Genomic DNA, 24288 nt, shown 5'->3' with positions numbered 1-24288 from the left:
CAAAAGATGCATGTGAACCAGTAACCTAACCACCACAGAAGTTGTGTTTGCTCCCTGGAACTGTTTTAACCCTTTTAAGTCCCAAACAAAGCATTTACACTCAACCTGATTACATTAGAACAGCTTGGTAGGCAGACAATGGCAAGAAAAAGAGAGAGGGGCTGGGGGAAGACAGATACTAGATAAGTGGAAATATTGACCTATCATACTATATAAATCTATAAGTAAATACATTGATTCAAATAACCTTGCATGTGGATGATCTCTGTTAGCTGGCAGAGATTATATCCTTAATAATTAGTTGGGGTTTTTTTTGTACATTTTTTTTCTGAGAGTCTCTAATGAAAGGAAGCAATGTAGGAAGGTTGGCTGCTATAGGCCATTTTCTACCTACAATATTTTATAATTAAACATAATTGATGATTTTTGGAATGAAGGTTTATAAACATGTTTCCATACAATTTAGCAAAATACAGCTTTATTATATGTGGAGATGTCTCCACTCCAAAAACAAGATCTAGCAGCTGTCACACACATTCAGCACATTGGCTTGGGACCAATCTGTGTTCTTGTTTAAAAAGTACGTGGAACATGGATTCACCCTCATATTGCACAGGAATAGTAAGCTGCCAACTTGATTCCCCTGGGCTAGACTCCAAAGTCATAAAGGTGATTTTAGAGGGCCCTATGCGCTAACATTGCTGGTTTTCATACTGGGCTGCATGGCCTACCTTCACCTACACTTAACTGTTCTCAGATACACAGGGGAAAAGCAAGGTGTTGAAACTAGGACATTGACAGTGACGTCCTCAGAGCAGGTGTCATGGGTCCATTCTTTCTTGTATAGGACACACTTGAGAAAAAAGAATGTGAATCCTCTCACTTTCATTACTCCAGTGGTACCCACTATTTTTTCCCTACCCCAACATATAAGAATTTAAGGGCCCTGCTCATTAACAGCGGTGGCTCCCACCTCCAATGGAGCCGTATCCTTTAGGGACATCAGTGCATCCATGAAAACAAGAGTCATAACTTTATTTAAAACAGGCATCTTTGCAAAAACATCTTACAGATAAAAGGAAAATTTAGGGTTTAGCACTATAGGGGTAGCCCAGGTTCAAGATGTTCCATTTCCCATTCTCTTGAGCGTGACAGGGAAGATAATGGGACTTGCCAAGGCCACCATCTGACACAGTCCCTTTGCAGCTAAATACCTGGTAAACAGTGTATACAAATGAAGCCAAAATCCATATGCAGACAGAGCTTCTAACCTAGAGTTCAGGGTCAGGGATGCTGACCATATGTTGAGAGTTTGTTAGTGTGTAGCTATACCAACTACCCACTGTTTCCTGAAGCCCTGCTGTAGCCCACCAGTAAGAAGAGCAAAGACGTGGTGCATCAGGCACCTGAGAGGTGGCTGCATCTAATATTTTGACTCAACTCTCATTTTATTTTTAACAAAACTAAAGTATTTTCTGGAAACTAGAGGGAGCAGCAAAGAGAAGCACAGGGGACTATTCCTGCTTCCCCAGTGGGACAGAAGCCCATCAAACACTTCCCTCCTGAAGGGGTCAGTTCACCAAGCAGTGATGGTCAGTCTAGCATCCTTTTTGAGCACCGACAGGTGGCACCCCTAATTCCTGACGCCCAAAGTCCCTTTGCATGGGTTTCCTTGCCCTTTACAAGCTACATGTGCCTCTCTGCAGAAAGATGGTGCTGTTCAGATAGAAAAACAGTTCCCCTAAGATAAGGAGTGAGGTTGGCAGTCTCTGGACTCTTTCTTGATGCTCATAAAGAAAATGGTTCAGTGCCTTTCTGAAGTGATTCACACAAGCTGGCCATATGGAGGTCCAAGAGAAGGAAGGAGAAAGAGCAGAAAGTAGATATGGCGGTTAATTCATAGCCCACAAGCAGATAGAAGACAGCTCTGTAAAGATCACAACTCCCTGCAAACATACTGCACCCAGAGCTACTGCCAACGAAGGCCCCGAAGGAACAGTTACTAATGCTATTCTACTAACTAACACACGGCCCCACCTGGGGTGCCAAGGGATCAATTTATTTTCTGACTCTTTCCACAAAGGGAAACTAAAATAGCCCCAGGAAAGGGCCCTGCCAGCTTTGAGAGAAACCCTTCTGATTGTGTCTGTGAGGACAGTGGTCGACTCTGGAAAATGAGGGGGAGGGATCCATAATTGAACACCATCCCCAGTCATTATATCGTTAGTGCGGCAAACACAAGACAGATTAATATGCTGTCTTAAAATGAGCGAACTGTAATAATTACACAGGACACACTTAATATGAAATCCAGACTAGGAAAGACTCCTTTCATTTTGAGCAAAGACATTCTGAACACTGCAATCTAAAGAACACCTCCGTGGCCTAACTAGTCAGTCATGGACTTGGACTGACTGACGCAGTTACCAGGGCAGCTGGGAAGGTCTCCAATGAGGGTGGCTCTCATCATCTTAACAAGGCTCTTTAATAACTCATTGGCATCTCTATTTTCTAATTGTCTCGTGTGTCTTCCTCCCGTGTCTGGGAGCCAGGCAGGAGAACCGCCGAGGACCCTCTAAATGTATTATATATTTTTTTTCCTAGATTACACATGCTGCGACTTGGTTGTAAAACTAAAGGAATGTGAGAAGCATGAGGACCTCACTGCCACACCTGAGCCCTCGCCAGCAACCCCTTCTCCAGAAATCCCAGAGGGACCACAGAGCTCTGACCCACTGGAAGATAGTTTTGAGCCTCAGTGTCCACTGGCAAGCTCTATGACCTTACAGGTAAAGCCTTTGACACATCCCATCCTGACTTGACTCTAGCCAAGGGGAGGTTTCTCCTGGTGATTGTGGCATGCACCTGACCCCACTTTTGCCCATGACTCCCAGTCTTCCTGTCTGGGTTGCTCTGTCCTATCCTTAACTTTTTCTAGTCTCTCTGCTGCTGTTTGCCTCATGGAGACAATGACACTTGACTCTACCAGCCAAGAATGAGGATGGGGGCTGGAGAGATGGCTCAGCAGTTAAGAGCACTGGACGCACTTCCAGAGGACTGGGGTTGTTCATTTTCCAGCATCCAAATGGCAGCTCATAACCATCTGTAACTCCAGTTTTAAGGGATATGACACACTTACACAGACATACATGTAGGTAAAACACCAATACACATAAAATAGAAAGAAAATAAGAAAGAAAAAAATGAATGAATGAATGAAGAAAGAAGAAGAAAGAAAGAAAGAAAGAAAGAAAGAAAGGATGAAAAGAAAGAAGAAAGAACGGAAGAAAAGAAAGAAAGAGTATTGTTGGTACTAATCAATAATGACAATAACAAAGAAAGGGTTTCCAGGGGACACATTTGATTTTTGAAAGATTCGTATCAGATAAGAGCCCCTATACACCCCATAGTCAGATGAGGATGCATAGCCTTTGAAAAACTCAGGAAACTTCCTAAGTCATCCAGCTATGAGTCGAAGGACATGGAAGAGTTCTTTTTAAACTTCTCTGATTCTTGAAGTAACATGCATATATTGACTTAAGAGGGTAGATGACCTCAGAGAAAGTTGTTGCCACTAGCACACCACATAGTCAGATACATTTTCTAGGAAAGCACTTGCTGTGGGGTGCAACTCCCTCTGGATGTGACAAATAAAGCTCCATTGGCTCACGGCTGCATCTCCGGGCCCTTGATGTGTCTTCCCCAAATCCCAAAACTCAGGATGTCCTCAGATGCACGAGCAGTAAAGCTGCAGCCACACTTGGGCCAGCAGGGCATCCTTGGGGACTTTGTCTCCAGCCTTGACCCTTCCCTGAAGCTTCAGTGTATTTAGTGACTGGTGAGTCACTTTGTAGCTAACATTGCCAAAGAGACTCCTTCATCAGTGAAGCTTCCAGGGGCACATGCATGACACAGACAGAGCTCATGACCTGTTCCTCTATGAGCCCCCAGTGGGCAGGAAGGTGAATAGGATCAAGGAACACTTATATCCTGGCAGCATACCCAGTGGGCCAGGGCTGGGCACCCATTGTAGGTAGACCCAGGACAGTGCCTGAAAGAGATATGAATTTAATGAGCTGTAGCATGTGCTGTGTCGGCCTCTGCAGCAGTGTTTCTCAACCTGTGGCTCACTACCCCTTTGGGGGCTGAATGAACCTTTCTCAGGGGTGGCCAAAGAGCATCAGAAAACACAGATATTTACATTATGATTCATAACAGTAGCAAAACTATAATTATGAAGTAGTAACAAATATAATTTTACGGTTGAGTGTCACCACACGAGAAACTGTATTAAAGGGTCACAGCATTAGGAAGGTTGAAAATCACTGCTCTACAGCCTGGCATGGAGATAGCCATGTGGAATCCGTTCTTGCACAAGGCAGTCTGTGAGGTATCATTAGGCTCTGGCTGACCTTAAAGACTCAGTAGGGCTTACTGGGAGAAGCGGTTGTGGCAACCACGAGCACTCCTGTGAATAGAACAGAGCCATTCCAGGAATAGGAAGTTGGGAAAATGAATGGTAGCAGGGAATAAGCATGAACTTATACTGCTGAGAGTCAGCACATTGCCTATTGAGCTACCTTAGGCCTCATTGCTTATATCTATCCAATAGCTGATTTCCAGAATCTGTGCAGGGATTCCCAAGAAGAATGGGTACAAGTGACTTCCCCATGGGTACAAGTGTCTGCCATGACAGCCCTGCACATGCTGCTTTGTGCAAGGAGATCAGAGGGATGAGGCACTGGAGAGGTGGAGGGGATTCCGACCTGTACCATGAGGCTCGCAGAATGACTCTGTATAGTAAAGCCTTCTACTTCTTTCTACCCAGGAGAAGCAGATCCCTTTAGCCACAGCTAGCCCCCTGAAAAGTACCATTTTCCACGCCAGGGGTGGGGCAATGCCTGTGTTTCTTAAAGCTCCACCCGAAGCAGGAATGAGTATGCAGATTTCTAACACCTGCCTTCTAGCTCCATCCAAGAATGTGGAATTGCAGAACCCTCAGATTTGGGTTCCTTGGCAGTGAGTGGCTTGGCGTGGTGAATCCACAGATGGACAGATGTTGGGCCATTTGTACTCAGTGGCTTCAATGCTGGTTACTGCTGGGTCCTGCCACAGGCTCTGTGCTGCTGGCCAGGACTGCCTTCTAGTGCCATCAATGTGCCCCTGCTACCTTTGCACATGATCACGTGTGGGGGTGGGGAGAAAATAATGACATGGATTTGCACTGTGGCTTTTGTCCCTTGAGTGTTGTGCTCTTGTTGAGTATGTCACATGGATGTGCTGCAAACAAAACAAAACAAAACAAAAAAACCGAAGTCTGTTCTTTGTTCCAATTAGGAAGCGCTGGAAGTCCGTAGACCTCAGTTCATTTCTCGATCGCAAGAACGGCTGCAAAAGCTTAAGCACAAGGTACAGCAAAGGAAAACCCAGCCAAAGGAAAACCTGAGGCAGAAGGAGAGCCTACTTCCCGTCCGTGCCAACAAGAAGCAGTTCACCATTCCCCATCCTCTTAGCGGTAAGCTGCAGGTGGCTCAGGAGGCCTGGACAGGCTGGGTAACATGTGTACTCAGGCCCGGAGAATTCACAAAAGGGTGATGATTCCAAACTATTACGCCACTGGCATGCGCAAACCTCAGCATCCTGCAGCCTGCTCTGGAAGCCAGCTCATTTTGAGAGGTTGCATACGGGCATGCAACTCAGCAGAAATAACTTGGGACACGAATTCACCATCCTAGCTGGGAAAGGAGCCACACCCTACTGTAGGAGCCAGGATAGCGAGTTCAAATTCTTGGCTCCTAATGGATGTTTGCAAGCCATCTCCCTTGCCCTTTATAGATTGTAAAACAGATCTCAGGGTGAGAAGTTGACTCCAGCTTGTCTGTATCAACATTTGTCATCTTGAGACCTCTTCCTGCTGTGAGCTCAGAGGAAGGATGCCCAGCATAGTGAGGCCAGGGTCAGGCTGACCCAGAGAGGCAGGGCACTCACTCACTCACTCATAGTAGAAGGAGTTAGCAAGGAACCTTCTCTGGGCCCAGCACCGTGTTGGCGGCTGGGGATATCAATGTGAGCAAGACTGACCTCAGTCTTTTCTTCATGGGCCTCATAAGCAGGCCCCTGAACTAGCAAGAATAACAAGAGAGGAAGGCAAGGGCTGGGAATCAGAGCACTTGTGCAGGTTCCAGCTACACCTGCCAACCCAAATCTTAAAACCTGGAGGCTTGGAGAAGCCTTTGGTTTGTTACTGTGAATGCAGGAATAAGGTCTTTCCTCCTAGGAAAATGTTTTGCCCCCCAGGAGGTGAAATCATGAGTATAGTTCTGAGAAAGAAAAAAAAAAAGTCCCAGCAAGCACACAGTTGAATGCACCGTTGTTATGCAAGGGATCTGGCAAGTTACCTGTTGCTTCCATCCCATGATACATTCCTGGATGATGAGAAATTGAAGCCCACCAGGCAGACGTGCAAAGGGCTAGCACACTAGCTAGTGGTTAGGCGCAGCATAGGCTTGAGCTAGGCATGTTCTCTAGGTGACTTTAGTTTCTGGCTCAACAAAAGAGCATCTGTTCTAGTCACAGCTCTCTTAGGGTGCTGCGAAGAACAAACTCCTGCTAGAGTGGGAATATCCTCTTGGCACGTTTACTCATGCTAGGTATGAAAGCTGTCACGTGGTCAAAAAAGTTAGGCTACTAACACTGATGTCAACAAACAGGCACAATATAGATGCAGACACACACAGGCTAGCACTGGAGGATCTCCATTTTCAGCCTTCGGGCTTGTGCAGGGAGAAGCAGGGACCTCTGGCCATAGGGAACTTGTTTAGTACAGCGAGGTATTTGTCAATCTAACAAACACCTGAGACAAAGGTGCTCATCTCATGGCAACCAGGAAGCAAGGGAGAGAAGGAAGAAGAGACTGAGGTCCCACAGTCTCCTTCAAGGGCACACCTCCAGCGACCTGAAAATGCCCCCTTTACTCTATCTCTTAAAGTATCTACACCTTCCTGAGGCTCCAAGCTGGGGGCTGAGCGTTTGCACACAGGAGGAAGCTACAGTTCTAAACGTTAGCAGATGCCATGCTGGGCTCCTCCTCTCTTGAGGCAGCTCTTCAAGCTATGCCACACTGGTGGCCACAGTATCAGAGGGGGTATGGCCTTCGCATACCTGCGTTACTATTTTGCCATACTGCAAGAAATTGCTGGCTCAAAATTATGGGCATGTGTTCTCTCAGAGTTCTATAGACCAGAGGTCAAAATTAAGACACAGACATGGCCAGTCTAGTCTAGAGGCTCAGTGCAAAATATGACACATCTCTCCCAGCCTTTTCTGGCCATCCCTGAAGCTCCTTGGCTCATAAATGGGCTTCTCTAGTCTCTGCCTTTGTTGTCACATGACTTTCTTCTTGTCTCTGTGCTCATGGATCCAAGTTTTCTCTTCTTGTACTGAGCTGAAGTCTACCCATTCAGTGTGACCACATAGTAACTTGATTGTATCTGCAAGGACCATATTTCCAATGACAAGGTCAAAAGAAGGTCACAGTCACAGTTTTGGGAATTTGGACTTGACTGTATCTTTTTGTGTATGGGGGTGTGTGTGCAATTCTGCCTGTAGCATCAGCCAACTTTGATGTTTTTTCCAAAACAAATATTCTCAGAAGTACATGTGCCTCTAAGTGAACAATTTTAAAACTGTATATAATAAAAGGGACCTAGTCTGGATGCATAGTATTAAATAACCAAGGCACCTTTTTATTCCCCGAATTCCAAGACAGTCCTGGCCACTGGAATGCTCTTGGGGGGACTTGACCAACATGGATTTTATGGCCATTCCAACTGTCCCTACAGTGTGGACGTGCTGAGGAGCGCTTTATCTCCATGTTTGTTTGTGCTAGGTCAGTTAGATCAGTCAAGTCCTGAAACTAGAGCCTTGTGTAAGCTCAAGCTAGTGAGGGGGGGAATGTTTAAGGCCCCATTAAACAAGTCTACAGTACGCATCTTGTCTTCAGCCTGTCTGCTGGCAGGATGATAAAAGCAAAATGCAGATGTTTCCTTACATGCTAAATTAGTTCATAAATCATGTGTGCGAATGAGCCTTGGCTGCAGTGTTGAGACGTCTGGTGGAAGGAGGGCTCAGGTTTGCTTTTCCATGCTGGGGCTGCTGCCTCTGCTCAGGAATGGGCCTAGCGGTCTTGGCTCAGGGACAGGCGTGAGTGCTTCAGGTGGGAGCTCTGGCAGCTGCCAGGGCTGGGAGAGTTGAATCTCTGGATTTGCAGAAGCAATGACGAAGGGAACCAGGGACCAGCTGTTTCGTGTTGCCTGATGCATTCTAAGCAGCCTTGGAGGTGCAGGGGCAACTTGTGCTCTGTGTGTGTGTGTGTGTGTGTGTGTGTGTGTGTGTGTGTGTGTGTGTGTGTGCATGTGCATGCATGCACTCGAGAACACACACATGTGCGTACATATGTGGGTATAAGTGCTAATTTGGGCTAAGGGTCCGTGTCTGAAGGGCAGAGAAAGTTTTATGAGCAGTTGAGGGTAACAGAGGGCGCATGAAGTAGCTTTACAAATTCCTGGCTGTAGTCCCCAGCTCCTGATGGAGAGCTTCCCATTGCATGGAGGTGAATGGAAACTGAGGAGGCAGCTCCTGGTGGGAAGGAAAGCAAAGCACAGGAATGAGACGTGGCTGGAGATTCACAGTGTAACTATGGAGATGGGGTTAAGGGAGATGGGAGAGCCAGGCATCAGCTCAAGGAGAAATCACTGCAGGGGGAGCCGAAAGGTATAATCACAACGTTTGGTCTTGTGCAGAGGTCAGAAGTTGGGGCAGCTTGCTGTGCGGAGTGGCTGCAGGCCAGAAGCGGCGAAGGCAGAAGGCAGAGGCTAGAGAAGGTCCTAGTAGAAAAGGCTTTTAGGTGGAATATTAAGTAACAGATGGCAACTACTGAGCTTTGTAAGGAAAGCTGACGGGATAAATACTGTGCCCCAAGGGCTCCTGTCTTCTCGGGCCAGCACTGCTGATTCGCTAGTCACCTGGAACTATAAACAAGCATCAACCCTGCAGGATCATGGGTAGACTGAGCTACATACAAAAACTAACCATAACCCGAGATCTGAGTCTTTCAGAGTTAGATCTTGCTTCTTCCCTGCAGACAGCCTGAATGCACGCTGTCATTCATCAGTTATAGCCATGTGGGCACTGAGTTCAGCAGGGTCTGTACCTACAATGGGCGGGTGACAGCCCTTGCCGCTCCTCGTCGACACATTCAGCACTACATCCTGTTTGCACTGCAGCTCCTCAGACTTGGCCTTGGCCATCTTCCACTGGAGTCTCACATTCTCCTTAGGTCATGTCCCCATCCATCTTTGCCACTCTCTCCCTAGATAATCTCATTTCTATCATAACTCCCGGAAGATGATCAAATGCTTGTTGGGAAGCCTGTCTGCCCCTTCTCTCTGTAGCATGGCTCCCTACCTGACGTCACATCCAGCCTCTTCAATCGCATATCCCTAGGCTCTTCCCTTTGACGCGTGACCTGGTGTGTGAGGGCGTTTGCTTTTGCACTGGGCTCTTTCTTAAAAATGGTCACTGCTATTATTTCAGAGCTACAGCCTCAGCCTTGCAGGGCCCTGACACAGCCAACACATGTGGCCAGGTTTCTGCTTCAGCTCCTTTTCTCTCCTCTTGTCATGGCTTTCTTCTATGGCTATTCCAATTTAGGTGATGTCTCTGACCCTCAGGCATGCAGAAACTCCATCAGTAGCATCTGCTTCCGTAAGCTGCTCTTTCCTTCTCTGCCTCCATTGCCCTCGTGGTTCTTATTTGCTTCGAAATCTCCTACTCCACGTCTTCACTTTGGATTATCCTCTGTCTGTGTGCTGGCAGGGGAGGGGGGATGTCCCCAGGCAGAAGCATGGGTGGCCACATGGCACCCCAGACTCCCCGCTGTATCTCAGGGATCAGATGGACTTAAGCTGAATTGCATTATCCACACTTCCCACGGTGAGCCAAGTCAGAGCTGTTCAAATCACGGGCCAGTGGAGGGACGGAATTCTCTAGAAGGCACTTGCAGTTCCTTTCCCAGAAGATCGCTGACGGTTCTTGGCTGGGGCCAGCAGCAACATTGCTTTGCATTCCCAGAGCACCCAGGGCAAGATATGACTCAGTAGATAAGTGATAGCAACAGACGTGGTCGCCCGGGCTCCTGCAGCTCCTAGCAAGGGCCATGACATCCTCGCTTCTGCCTCATCCGATCCCAGGAATATCTTCCCATAAAACGCTGAAAAAAAAAAATGTGTGGTCAGCTCTCTCAATATTAACCACAGAGGAATTTTAAAATGTGCTTATCAGAGAAAAGTACATTTTTCTTTATCAGCTCACAGAGAAAACAGGAAGCATGAGCTACTTGAAGTCTCCTGGGTCAGAGCCCTTCAGGCGCAGACTTCAGACACTGGGACGGGGTGCCCCGCTGCACTCCTTTCCATTTTTAAGAAGTTTATGGTTTTTTTGTTTTTTTAAGAAGTGTAGGAAGACTAATTCTCATCTAGTGTTTAGAATTAAATTTACAGGGTGAGGTCATTTCCAATCGCAATAATAAAAAGTAGGAGCTCTGGTCTACAGATGGTGGGGAAAATGGCTATATGGGGGTTTTCCCAATGTCCTGGGTTCTGTTTTTCAAAATGACTTCCTTTGCGTTCTACGAGACAGTTAAGTAATAAACTGTGCAGAAACTCTAAGGAGATAGTTTATGAAGTTTATCAATAGTCCATAAATTTCTTAGAGAAAAAAAAAAAGCAGGAGAAACCTAGAATTCAAAAAAACCCTGATAACATTACTATTTGACTAGCAATGGCTACAGCAGCTTGAAGGCAAGGTGTGTGACTTGTGTTTAAACTTATCATTTAGGAGTGCCTGTATTTTGTTTTAGCTTTACTCCAGCTTAGTTGACAAACATTAGACAAACTTATGACGTGTATTGTTCCTGCATGAAGGGGTATACTAAAACATAATGAGATGATTATAAGGGATTCAGCCAGTAACCACCTACTTATTTTTTTGTCATGGGAACCATTAAGATGTCTCAGCAATCTTGAGGTAGATTGCTTCCAGATAATCTCTTGATCACCTCAGTGGAAAGCAGTTCTTCAGAACTTTTTTTGTTTTTTCATTTAAATAACCAAATGTTATCTCCTTAACCATCCTTTCCAGGCCACCTTCCCCAGCTCCTAGAAACCTCCGTTCTAGTCTGTGCTTCTGTGAGCACCTCTCTGAAATCCTGCACGGTCTGTCTTTCTTCAGCCTATTTATTTCTGTTAACATAAGGGTCATCCATGTTGAGTATGACTATTTCTCTTAAAAAAAAAAAAAAGTAAACCCTCCCAAGAAATAAAGAAAAAAAAAAAAACAACCCTAACTCATACTCCCATCCATCCCAGTCTCATTTTCATTGGAGTCCTCTGTTCATTATATACTGTTGTTATAAACATTCTATATTGCTATGTATATGCCATATGTTATATATACTGTTGTGATGAACAATGCACCAGTGGACACGGGAGTGCAGATGTCTCTTCAACATGCTGGTTGGGTTTCCTTTGAAATGCAAAGAAATAGACACAATGCAGTCTAGGTGCCACATCTACAGACAATTCTTTTTTAGTTTGTAAGGAGCCAGTTTGTATCAACAGTGTGTAAAGGCCCCTCTTCTTCACCCCTCTCCAAAAGTTTCTGTAGTGTCTTCCCCCCCACCCCCCATAGCAGAAGATGTAGTGGTATCTCATTGTGGGCTTAGTTTGTGTTTCCATGCATTTGTATATTGTGAGTGATTTTTATTCATACAGCTAATGACCGCTTGAGATATGACCGTGGGGCTCATTAAAATGTATTAATACATTTTAATAGTCAAGTTCTTTATTTGATGCTATTGGAGTATTTTCCTAATCTATTTTATAAATTAACTTTTTATCAGATGTACAGTTTACAAGTATCTTCTCCTGTCTTATAAGCTATCTTGTCACTTGGTCGATTTTTTTCTCAGCTATACAAAGCATTTTAGAGCATTTTAGTTGGAAGATTTAGTCAGAATCTTCCAACTAAACTTTTGTTTCTTGTGCTTTGAGAATTATGATTCAAAAATGCATTGTCAGGAACAGTGTCTTGGAACCCTTTCCAAATGCTTTATTAAGGTAGTTTTATTCTTCAAGCTCCTGTGTTTAAGTCTTTAGTTCATTTGGAATTGATGGTAGGAGATAAGGGTCCAGTTTAATTCTTCTGCATCTCTCAACATCATTGACAAATTGAAGAGATTGTCCTTTGCCCACTATGTATTGTCAATGTTTTTGTCAGAGGTCAGTTGAATAATACATGGAGTCATTTCCAGGTTCTGTATTTCTTCTGCAGTCCGTGTGTTTGTTCTTATGTCACAGTTATGCTGTTTTGATTACTAGTGCTTTTTGGTAGATATTAAAGTCAGGTTGCATGGTGCCTCTCTCGTATTCATTTACTCAAGATGCCTTCATCTAGTCACGGTTTTTTGTGGCTTCATGTCAATTTTAGCATTTTCCCCTGTTTTTGTGAAAACTGTCATTCTGGGAATTGTTATAGGCATTGCTTTGGATGCGGAGATCCATTTTGAGTAGTTTGAGTCTTTCAACAATATTCTTCAAATTCTCGACAGGGGGTCTCTTTCCATTTATTAATGTCTTTTCCAATTCTTTCTTCGGTATCTTATAGTACAAACCTTTCCCAGCCTACTCACATTTATTTCTATTTTGATTTTCGGTGAAGCTATTGGTATAGGACACTTTCTTGATTGCTTTTCCATCTATTTCATTGTTAGCATATGGAAACAATAAGGATTGCGTGCTGAATCATTTTTCAGTCCTACAGTTTTAGTTGCCATCTTTAGGAGTTCCTCCATGATAAAATCATGTCTTTTTTATACAAAGATAATTTAACTTCTGGATGCCCTTTGTTCTTTTAGTCTAACTGCTCATGTCTGATTCTACAGACAACAGAAGTGGTGAGGGTGGGCAGTCCTGTCTTTCTCCTTACCTCAGTGGGGAAACTTTCAGGTTTGTGATGTTGTGTGTAATCTTAACTTGGTTCGTCATCTTGCCCCTCATTATGCGGAAGTATATTCTTTCTTCACTTAATATCTTCATATGTTGAGTTTTGTTTTGTTTATTCTGACAGCATGTTGAGATTTGTCAAATAATGATTTTTCTCTGTGGTTCTATTAATAGTGTGGATCACACACTCTCCCACATACCACACCACACATAACACCATGTGCATGCACCACAACACACACACACACACACACACACCATGGGAAAGTTTGACTTGACAGGTGAACAACCCTTTAAATAAATGGGTGATGCTGAGTTCAGCTCACTCATCATTCATCAAAGATTTTTGCAGCTGAATCTATAACAGCATGTTAACCTGTATTAAATTTGTCTGGTAACACAACCACTTAGAGTTAATTTGAAAGCATTCTGTCTTCAATTGTCTGGAAGCACCCAGGAAGGCTTCTGTTGGGTCTATCTGAGTTTTTTGCTAGAAGTCTAAGCCTCCAGGCTTCTCCTTGGTGGCAATTTTTAAGCTTTTTTATTGTCTTCACTTTAGCTTTCAGTCTGTCCTGACCTTCTCTTTCTTCTTGACTTATTCTTGGTAGATGTTCTCTTCCCAGGAATTTCTGCCCACTTTTGAGGTTATCTGGTTTGACTAGATACAGTTACACACGTGGTCTCTCAAGCTCCTTTGTATTTCTGTGGAAATAGTATGTTGCAATGTCTCCCCTAATTTCTGATTTAGGGGAGAAATCCCCTAAATCCACTCATTCCTTTGAGTGTTTTTTGTTAGTCTAAAGATTTGTCAGTTTTCTTTATCTTTTCAAATCCGACTCATATTTTAAAAATTAATTCTCTCTCTATCGTGTGTGTACACTTACTTGCCTCTGCCTTTGCATGCGTGTAGGGATAAGATGACAACTTTTGGGTATCCATTCTCTTTCCTACCTTTAAGTAGGTTCTAGCAATGGACTTTCAGGTCATCAGGCTTTCTGGCAAGCACCCTTCTTCTGCCGAGCAATCTTAAACCCAACCTTTCATTATCTTAATCCTTTGTGTTGTTTTCTTACTCTTTATTTCAGTTGTTTCTGCTTTGACTGTTGTCACTTCCTCCTCCTACTAACTTAGGCCTTCATGTATTCTTCTTTATCTGCTTCCTTGGGTATAATGTTCCATCTTTTGAACTCTTCATGAATGTAGGCATATGAACTTCCTGTCAGGGTTGCTTTTGCCAAATCCTGTGTGTATTGGCCTGCTGTTCCACTTCTGCCCACTTGTGGTTTTATTTCTCCTTTATGCTCTTTTTCAGCCCTTTGGTTGTGCTGAAGCCTCTTGTTCAATCTCCATGTATTTGTGAACTTTTCTAAAGTTGATTTCCCCTCTGGGTGAGAATGCTGAGTAGTTGATGGCAGCATGATTCACAGAGTTGTACATGAGTCTAGGTAAAATAAAATGCAGCAAGGTAGTGAATAGCTTAATTTAGCTAGAGTGACTCCATTTTGACGGGAGAAGCCATCTTGTGTGCACCTGTGACAGGGGGCTGAACTCAAGTTCCAGGAAAAAACATAGAATGTGCAGTTGGCAGAAAACAAAGTGAACTCCCCTAGCAACAGCCAATCAGAGCAAAATGGAAAATTCCCCAGTGTTCCAGATGAACTTTCAGATAGCCTAGAATAGCAGTTATTGTTAAGCATCAGTGGTCACCTCACTCCTCAGGTTTTACCCAATCCCATAACACAAAGGCATGGAAATCCCCTGCTTGCAGTTTTTCCCTTTAAAATCCCTGTTCAGCCAGGGCTCAGTGTCCCACTTCTCTACTGCTGTATCAGTGAGACGTGGGTTCCAAGTTCAGTTGCTCTCTCAATAAAGCTCTCTTGCTTTCCCAAGGGAGTTGTCTCCTGATGGTTTCTGAGGAACTCAAGATCAGGGCATAATAGTAACTGTAGATAGGGAGACAGGAGGAAAAAAAAGGATATCTATTCAGAGTAAGGGATGTCAGGATTTCTAAAGTCTGAGATCTTAACCTTTCATATAGTTGGGGGTTCTGATTGATCGTGGGAGTAACAGTTGACATTTTTTTTAATCAAGTAGCATCATGAGAAGAAATCCTACCCTATCAGAGCACTAGGGAAAGGGCATAAGGGGAGAAAAGGGAAGGTGGGTAGCATGAGGAGGAGATGAGGGAGGGGGTTGCAGCAGGGATACAAAGTGAATAGATTGTAATAAATGAATGAATAAACAAATAAATATTTTTTAAAAAAAAATTAAAAAAAATAATTTATTTTTGAGATAGTTTCTCTACATAGCCAAAGATGGACTCCAACTCACAGTGCAGCTGAGACTGGCATCAAACTCTGAATTTACCTACCTTGGCTTCCAGAGTGTAGAGATTACTGGTGTGTATTACTAGGGCTACACATACTTTCTCCCTCTACATTGCACACATTAAAATTCTGAAGCTGTCAAAGTCCAAACTATTACTAAAATCTCATGTGATAAAAACCAGTGAACTGCTCCTGCCATAAACAATCGTCTATTCCTTTATGCCATTTTTAAAAAATATGTTCTTCTACAGCCAGTTTGTGTCCTGGCTTCTGTTGCATCAAGATGATATGGACCTCCTCCTGAGGCTGTAGCTCAGTTGGTAGAGTGGCTACCTAACATGCATGAAGCCCTGGGTTTGATCCTCAGCACTTTTGTAAGAGAGATATGGTAGTAAACACTTGTAGTCCCCAGCACAGGAGAGGGGAAGGCAGAAAGACAGAAGTTCAAGGTCATTCTCAGCTACATGTAGAGTTTGCAGGCAGCCCATGTTACATGGAACCATGTCTTTAGAGGGGAGGAACACCTGGCCAGATGGGTCAGGAGTTAAGATTGGTAGTTACTCTTGCATATGATCTGAGGTCACTTCCCAGCACCCACATCTCATGGCTCATGGCCAACTGTAGCCCCAGCTGTAGGGTAGCTGATTTGCCTTTTGGCCTGTTAATGCAGTGAAATTATTTTGAAAAAAAATTAAATTCTCTAAAGTTGATTTCACATTATACTATTGTGACTGCTGTCTTAGACTTGCTGAGATATGCATGTGACTGAACATATAATCTGTCCCAATGCATATATGGCATATCCTTAGAGAAGAGTGTACATTTTGATGGTTGGAGGTAGTATGTTACATACATACATATATATATATATGTGTGTGTGTGTGTGTGTGTGTGTGTGTGTGTGTGTGTGTTAGGTCCATTTTATTTAAAGGGTAGCTAAAGATGAATGATTGAATGTTCCTGTACTGATTTTCTGTCCTTTGATGGTATCCATTGTTGAAAATGAGATCTTTTTTTAATTTTAAAATTTTTTCACAATATATTCATTATATATCCCGATTGAAGCCCCCTTCCTCAACTCCTCCCAGTCCCATGCTCCCTCCCTCTTCTCCCCTATTCCCTTCAGCGGTCCCCTGGCCCACTGAAAGAGGGAGTTTTCCTCTTCTGCCATCTGCCCATAGTTTATCAAGTTTCATCAGGACTGCCTGGATCCTCTTCCTCTGTGGCCTGGCAAAACCACATCACCAGGGGGAAGTGATCAAAGAGTTCATGACAGAGGCAGCCCCTGCTCCTCTTACTTGCTGACCCACATGGAAACTGAGCTGCCAATTGGATACATCTGAGCAAGGGTCTTATATAATCTCCCAGTGTTGCATGATTCTCTTATCTATCTTTGGCCTATTATTTGCTTGGTATTCCATTGTTGAGCGTGTGTGTGTGTGTGTGTGTGTGTGTGTGCGTGTGCGTGTTTTAATCCCATCTAGTCTCAGTTTGTATTGGCTGACTGCTACTGGATGTAAAGCCTACCTTAGAGTGTGGTTGATACACCAAATGTCACTCCATTGGAGAAATTGGCTTTCCCTCTCCAAGGAGCAATAAAACTCCAGTAGCTCATTAGCAAGTGGTGGGACCTTGTGTCCACCTCTCCTAGCTTGAGCTTCTACAGATCTTATGTATACTGTCACAATCACTATGAATTCATGGGTGCATCCGCCATCTTGTGTCTGCAAAATGCTGTTTCCTTAAAGCCATCCACACCTCTGGCTCTGACCCTCTTCCTGCCCCCTCTTGGCACAGATGCCTGAGCCTTGAGGGGAGACATGCTATATAGTTGTTCCGTTCAGGGATGAGCACTCTTACTCTCTGCGTGTTGACTACTTGTAAGTCTTCCCGTTATTTCCTATCTACTGCAAGAAGCTTCCAGGATGAAAATTGAGTGACACACTGATTTACAGGTATAGCAATCACTGACTCCTTTCTATTATTTCTCATATCCACTGAATGGTTTTTCATGTAGTTAGCTGAGTCTGAACATAAAACGTCTACCAAGCTGCTTAAACTAATAGTAATTCAACTTTACTTGAATATAAAATCTGTGCACTTATACAGCTTGAGGGCCCATGCTATAATCTCAGTACGAGGGATACAGGATGGGAAGATTGCTGTGTCTCAGAACAATACCACCGGCCAAAAATCCTCCAGCTACATGTATCTAGACAGGGTTTCTCTGTGTAGGCCTGGCTATGTAGAAACTCACTATGTAGGCCAGACTGGCCATGGCCTCACAGAGATCTACCTGCTTCTGCTTTCCTGGTGCTGGGGTTAAGGTGTGGACCACTACCACTCTCTTCCTCACAACATTTTTTTTTAACTTGGGGTATAATAAGTTACATATTTTATATCACATTTCATTTAACTTAGCTATATTTTAATGATCTTTCTCTTAACCTATTAGAAGTATGAATCGTTTTCACAGCAAAATTATAGTATTAGAATGTCCTGATTTGGGCTGCCTGCCTGTGTACTTTCTCAGTGATTTTTCACACCATGTGTTTTCCTGTTATTAGTTTGCAGTCTTTTGTTTCTGCTTGAAGAATGTCCTTCACCATTTCCGGTAAAGCAGGTTGAGTGAACTTCTTCAAGGAATGCATTTATGCATTTATGCATTTATTTCTGGGCTGCTTTGTCAAGTAGAGTATATTGGGTTAGCATTTTTTTTTTTTTTGTTGTGGTTTCTCTTTTAGCCTTTGGAATATGTCATTCCATTGCCTTTTGACAGTTGATTTTTTGGATAACAGGTCTAAATGCCCTGGAATGTGTAATAATTTTCTTTCTCTGTCAACTTCCAAGATTGTGTGTGTGTGTTTGGCTTTGAAAGTTCTGTTGTGTATGTTGATGTAGTCTTCTCTGAGATGAATCTGATCAGAAGCCTTTGAAATTCCTCTCCTTAGGTGTTTATATCTTTTCCTAGACTTTTAGCTTTGTTTCTTTAAATAAACTCTCTGACCATTTCTTTTTCTCTTCTTAGAGTCTGTAATATAAAATTTTAAGTTTCTTCATCATATCTCCTAAAACATATAGACTTTCTCTATTCTCTCTCTTTTTTAATCTATGACTAGATATTTTCTTTTTAAATATTTTTTATTTTTTATTAATTATACACTTTATTCACTTTGTATCCTCCTTGTAGCTCCCTACCTCCTCCCCTCCCAATTTTATCCTCCCTCCCCCTTCTCAATGCATGCCCCTCCCCAAGTCCAATGATAGGGGAGGTCCTCCTCTCATTCCTTCTGATTCTAGTCTATCAGGTCTCATCAGGAGTGGCTGCATTGTCTTCCTTTGTGGCCTGGTAAGGTTGCTCCCCCTTTACAGGGAGGTGATCAAAGAGCAGGCCAATCAGTTCATGTCAGAGACAGTCCTGTTCCCATTACTATGGAACCCACTTGGACACTGAACTGCCATGGGCTACATCTGTGCAGGGGTTCTAGGGTATCTCCATGCATGGTCCTTGGTTGGAATATCAGTCTCAGAAAAGACCCTTGTGCCAGATTTTTTGGTTCTGTTGCTCTCCTTGTGGAGCTCCTGTCCTCTCCAGGTCTTACTGTTTCCCACTTCTTTCATAAGATTCCCTGCACTCTGCCCAAAGGTTGACCATAAGTCTAAGCATCTGCTTTGATATACTGCAGGGTAGAGTCTTTCAGAGGCCCTCTGTGGCAGGCACCTGTCCTGTTCCCTGTTTTCTCCTTCTGAATAGGGATTGAGCATTTTAGCCAGAGTCCCCCTTCTTGATTAGATTCTTTAGGTGTACAGATTTTAGCAGGTTTATCGTATATTATATGTCTAATATCTGCTTGTGAGTGAGTATATACCCTGTGTGTCTTTCTGCTTCTGGGATACCTCACTCAGGATGATATTTTCCAGTTCCCACCATTTGCCTGCAAATTTCATGATTTCCTTTTTTTATTGCTGAGTAATATTCCTTTTTGTAGATGTACCACAAGTTCTGTATCCATTCCTCACCTGAGGGGCATCTGGGTTGTTTCCAGCTTCTGGCTATTAAAAATAAAGCTGCTACAAACATGGTTGAGCAAATGTCCTTGTTGTATACTTGAGCATCTTTTGGATATATGCCTAGGAGTGGTATAGCTGGATCTTGAGGAAGTGCTATTCCTAGTTGTCTGAGAAAGCACCAGATTGAATTCCAAAGTGATTGTACCAGTTTACATTCCCACCAGCAGAGGAGGAGGGTTCCCCTTTCTCCACATCCTCTCCAGCATGTGTTGTCAGTTGAGTTTTCAATCATAGCAATTCTGATGGGTGTAAGATGAAATCTCAGGGTCATTTTGATTTTGCATTTCCCTGATGACTAAGGACGTTGAGCATTTCTTTAAGTATTTATCTGCCATTCGATATTCCTCTATTGAGAATTACCTGTTTAGCTCTGTGCCCCATTTTTAATTGGATTGCTTGATTTTTTGCTGTTTGACTTCTTGAGTTCTTTATATATACTGGATATTAGCCCTCTGTCAGATATAGGGTTGGTGAAGATCCTTTCCCAATCTGTAGGCAGTCATTTTGTTCTGATGATAGCGTCCTTTGCTTTACAGAAGATTTTCAGTTTCATGAGGTCCCATTTATTGATTTTTGCTCTTAGAGCCTGTGCTGTTGGTGTTCTGTTTAGGAAGGTATCTCCTGTACCAATGAGTTCAGGGCTCTTCCCCACTTTTCTTCTAACAGGTTTAGTGTATCTGGTTTTATATTGAGGTCTTTGATCCACTTGGACTTTAGTTTTGTGCAGAGTGATAAGTATGGATCTATTTGCATTTTTCTACATGTAGACATCCAGTTAGACCAGTACCATTTGTTGAAGATACTATCTTTTCTCCATTGAATGGTTTTGGTATCTTTGTCAAAGATTAGGTGTCCATAAGTTTGTGGATTTATTTCAGGATCTTCTATTCAATTCCATTGATCCACTGTTCTGTTTCTATGCTAGTACCATGCAGTTTTTATTACTGTTGCTGTATAGTACAGCTTGAGATCAGGGATGGAGATACCTCCAGAAGATCTTTTATTGTAGAGCATTGTTTTAGCAATTCTGGGTTTCTTGTTATTCCATATGAAGTTGAGAATTTATCTTTCCAGGTCTGTAAAGAATTGTGTTGGTAATTTGATGGGAATTGCATTGAATCTGTAGATTGCTTTTGGTAAGATGGCCATTTTTACTATGTTAATCCTGCCAAGCCATGAGCATGGGAGATCTTTCCATCTTTTGATACCGTCTTCTAATTCTTTCTTCAGAGACTGGAATTTTTTTCATACAAGTCTTTGACTTTCTTAGTAGGGTCCTTTGTGGCTTTTGTGAAGGGTATTGTTTCCCTAATTTCTTTCTCAGTCCTTTTGTCTTTTGTATACAGGAGGGCTACTGATTTTTTTCTTTTTTTTTAGTTACTTTTTATTCACTTTCAGCCACTTTGCTGAAGTTGTTTATCAGCTGTAGGAGCTCTCTGGTAGAATTTTTGGGGTCACTCAGGTATGCTATCATATCATCTGCAAATAGTGATACTTTGACTTCTTCATTTCCAATTTGCATCCCCTTGATCTCCTTTAATTGTCTTATTGCTCTAGCAAGGACTTCAAGAACTATGTTGAAGAGATATGGAGAAAGTGGGCGGCCTTGCCTTGTCCCTGATTTTAGTGGGATTGATTTAATTTTCTCTCTGTTTATTTTGATGTTGGCTATATGCTTGCTCTATATTGCCTTTACTATGTTCAGGTATGTGCCTTGTATCCCTGATCTCTCCAATACTTTAAACATAAATGAATGTTGAATTTTGTCAAATGCTTTTTCAGCATCTAAGGAGATTATCATATGGTTTTTTTCTTTCAGTTCGTTTATATGGTGGATCACATTGATGAACCACCCCTGCATACCTGGGATGAAGCCTACTTGGTCATAGTGGATGATATCTTTGATGTGTTCTTGTATTTGGTTTTCAAGTATTTTGTTGAGTATTTTTGCATCAGTGTTCATAAGGGAGAATGGCCTGAAATTCTCTTTCTTTGTTGGGTCTTTGTGAGGTTTAGGTACCAACGTGACTGTGGCATCATAGAATGAGTTTGGTAGTGTTCCTTCTGTTTCTGTTTTGTGAAATAGTTTGAAGAGAACTGGAGTTAGCTCTTCTTTGAAGGTCTGGTAGAATTCTGTGCTGAAACCATCTGGTCCTGGGCTTTTTTTGGATGGGAGACTTTTGATAACCGCTTCTAATTCCTTAGGGGATATAGGACTATTTAATGATTTACCTGGTCTTGATTAAGCTTTGGTAAGTGGAATCTATCAAGAAAATTGTCCATTTCATTTAGATTTTCAAATTTTGTGGCATATAGACTTTTGAAATAAGTCCTAATGATTGTTTGGATTTCCTCAGTATCTGTAGTTATGTCCCCCTTTTCATTTCTGATTTTGTTGATTTGGATGGTGTCTCTCTGCCTTTTAGTTAGCTTGGCTAAGGGTTTGTCTATCTTGTTGATTTTCTCAAAGAACCAGCTCTTGGTTTCATTGATTCTTTGAAATGTTTTATTTGTTTTTAATTTATTGATTTCAGCCCTGAGTTTGATTATTTCCAGCCATCTACTCCTTTTTGGTGTGTCTGCTTCTTTTTTTCTAAGGTTCTTTGGTGAGCCATTAAGTTGCTTGAATGAGCTGTCTCGAATTTCTTCTTGAAGGCACTTAGTGCTATGAACTTTTCTCTTAGCACTGCTTTCATCGTGTCCCATAAGTTTGGGTATGTTGTGCTTTCATTTTCATTGAATTCTAGGAAGACTTTAATTTCTTTCTTTATTTCTTCCCTGACCCAGCTGTCATTGAGTAGGGAGTTGTTCAGTTTCCATGTGTGTGTAGGCTTTTTGCTATTTCTGTTGTCATTGAGGTCCAGCTTTAGTCCATGGTGGTCAGATAGGATACATGGGATTATTTCAATCTTTTTATATCTGTTGAGGTTTGCTTTGTGACCAACTCTATGGTCTATTTTGGAGAAGGTTCCCTGAGGTGCTAAGAAGAAGGTAAATTATTTTGTGTTTGGGTAAAAGGTTCTGTAGATGTCTGTTTGGTACATTTGATTCATGACCTCTGTCAGAGTCATTGTTTCTTTGTTTAATTTCTATTTTCTTGACCTGTCCTTTGTTGGGAGTGGGATGTTGAAGTCTCCCACTATTAATGTGTGGAGATCTATGTGTTGTTTCAGTTTTATTAATGTTTCTTTTACAAATATGAATGTTCTTGTATTTGGGGCCTAGATGTTCAGAACTGTGATGGTTTCTTGGTGGAATATTCCTTTGATGAGTATGAAATGACCTTCCCCATCTCTTTTGATTAATTTTGGTTGAAAATCTATTTTATTAGATATTAGAATAGCTATTCCTGCTTGTTTCTTGGGTATATTTGTTTGGAAAGCCATCTTCCAGCCCTTTACTCTCTAGTATGTCTAGCTTTGTGACTTAGGTGTGTTTCTTGTATGCAACAGATTGTTGGATCTTGTTTACATATCCATTCTGTTAGTCTGTGTCTTTTTATTGGAGAGTTGAGTCTGTTGATGTTAAGGGAGATTAATGACCAGTGGCTTTAGATGCTTTGATTTTGCTGTTGGCTGTGGTAGTGTGTTTGTGTACCTGGATACTTTTAGGTTTGCTGAAGTGAGGTGGTTTCTTGTGTTTTTCTAAATGTTGTTAGTTTTCCTGGTTTGTATTTTTCCTTCTAGTATCTTCTGTAATGCTGGATTTGTTTAAATTTGTTTTTGTCATTGAATATCTTGCTTTCTCCATCTTTGATGACTGAGAGTTTTGTTGGATATACTAGCCTGGGCTGATACCTGTGTTCTCTTAGGGTCTGCATGATAATTGTCCAGGCCCTTCTGGCTTTCATAGTCTCTGTTAAGAAGTCAGGTGTGATTCTGATAGGTTTGCCATTATATATTACTTGGCCTTTTTCCCTTGTAGCTCTTAGTATCTTTTTCTTTGTTCTGTATACTTACTGTTTTGATTATTATATGGTGGGAGGATTTTCTTTTCTGGTCTAATTTCTTGGGTGCTCTGTAGGCCTTTTGTATTCTTATAGGCCTCTCCTTTAAGTTGGGGAAATTTCCTTTTATGATTTTGTTGAAAATATTTTCTGGGCCTTGGAGGAGAGAATCTTCTTTTTCCTTTATTCCTATTATTCTTAGGTTTTGTCTTTTCATATTGTCTTAGATTTCTTGGATGGTCTATGTCAGGAATGTTTTGGATTTAACATTTTCTTTGACAGATACATTGATTTCTTCTATTGTATCTTCCACACCTGAGATTCCTTCTTCCATCTCTTGTAGTCTGTTGGTTATGCTTACCTCTGTAGTTCCCGTTTTCTTCCCTAAATTTTTCCTTTCTGCGATTTCCTCTGTTTGTGTTTTCTTTAATTTTTCCAGTTCTATCTTCAGCTCTTGAGTTGTTTTGTTGATTTCCTTCATCTGTCTGATTTCCTTCATCTGTCTGATTGTATTTTCCTTTAGTTCCTTCACTGTTTTTTTGAACATTCCTCTGTTTTATTTCTTTCAGTGATTTAATTATTTCCTCTCTGAAGGTCACAAACTGTTCAGCTGCACCTTTCTGTATTTCTTCAAGGATGGCCATAATCTGTTTGTCTTTAACTTCCTCCATTTCTTTATAGATGACCATAATCTGTTTGACTTTATCTTCCTCCAATTCTTTATGTGTTTTATTTTTTCCTCTATTATCCTTTCATCAGCATAAATGTAAGGTCATCTTCTTGAATTTCAATTATGCTGGGGTGTCCAGGGGTGCTTGCCCCTGGATGACTGTGTTCTGGAGATGCCATATTGCTCTGCCTTTTGTTGGTTTAGCTTTTATGC

The 24288-nt window shown here is 42.2% G+C and overlaps 1 protein-coding gene across 7 annotated transcripts in view; it reads left to right on the top strand.

The window, feature by feature from the left end:
• Positions 1–24288, top strand: part of C1H10orf90 (chromosome 1 C10orf90 homolog) — a 240255-nt gene that overhangs the window by 201800 nt on the left and 14167 nt on the right. For all 7 annotated transcript variants that reach the window (XM_060381376.1, XM_060381371.1, XM_060381380.1 and 4 more), the window contains 2 exons: positions 2605–2789; positions 5338–5515. In XM_060381376.1, coding sequence (XP_060237359.1) covers positions 2605–2789; positions 5338–5515 — 363 coding nt within the window. The remainder of the gene's footprint in view (positions 1–2604; positions 2790–5337; positions 5516–24288) is intronic.

This window comes from Meriones unguiculatus, chromosome 1, assembly GCF_030254825.1.
Source record: "Meriones unguiculatus strain TT.TT164.6M chromosome 1, Bangor_MerUng_6.1, whole genome shotgun sequence".
In the NCBI taxonomy this organism is placed as follows: Eukaryota; Metazoa; Chordata; class Mammalia; order Rodentia; family Muridae; genus Meriones; species Meriones unguiculatus.
The sequence above is the reverse complement of the archived record's forward strand: the minus strand, read 5'-3'. Positions and strand labels throughout refer to the sequence as shown.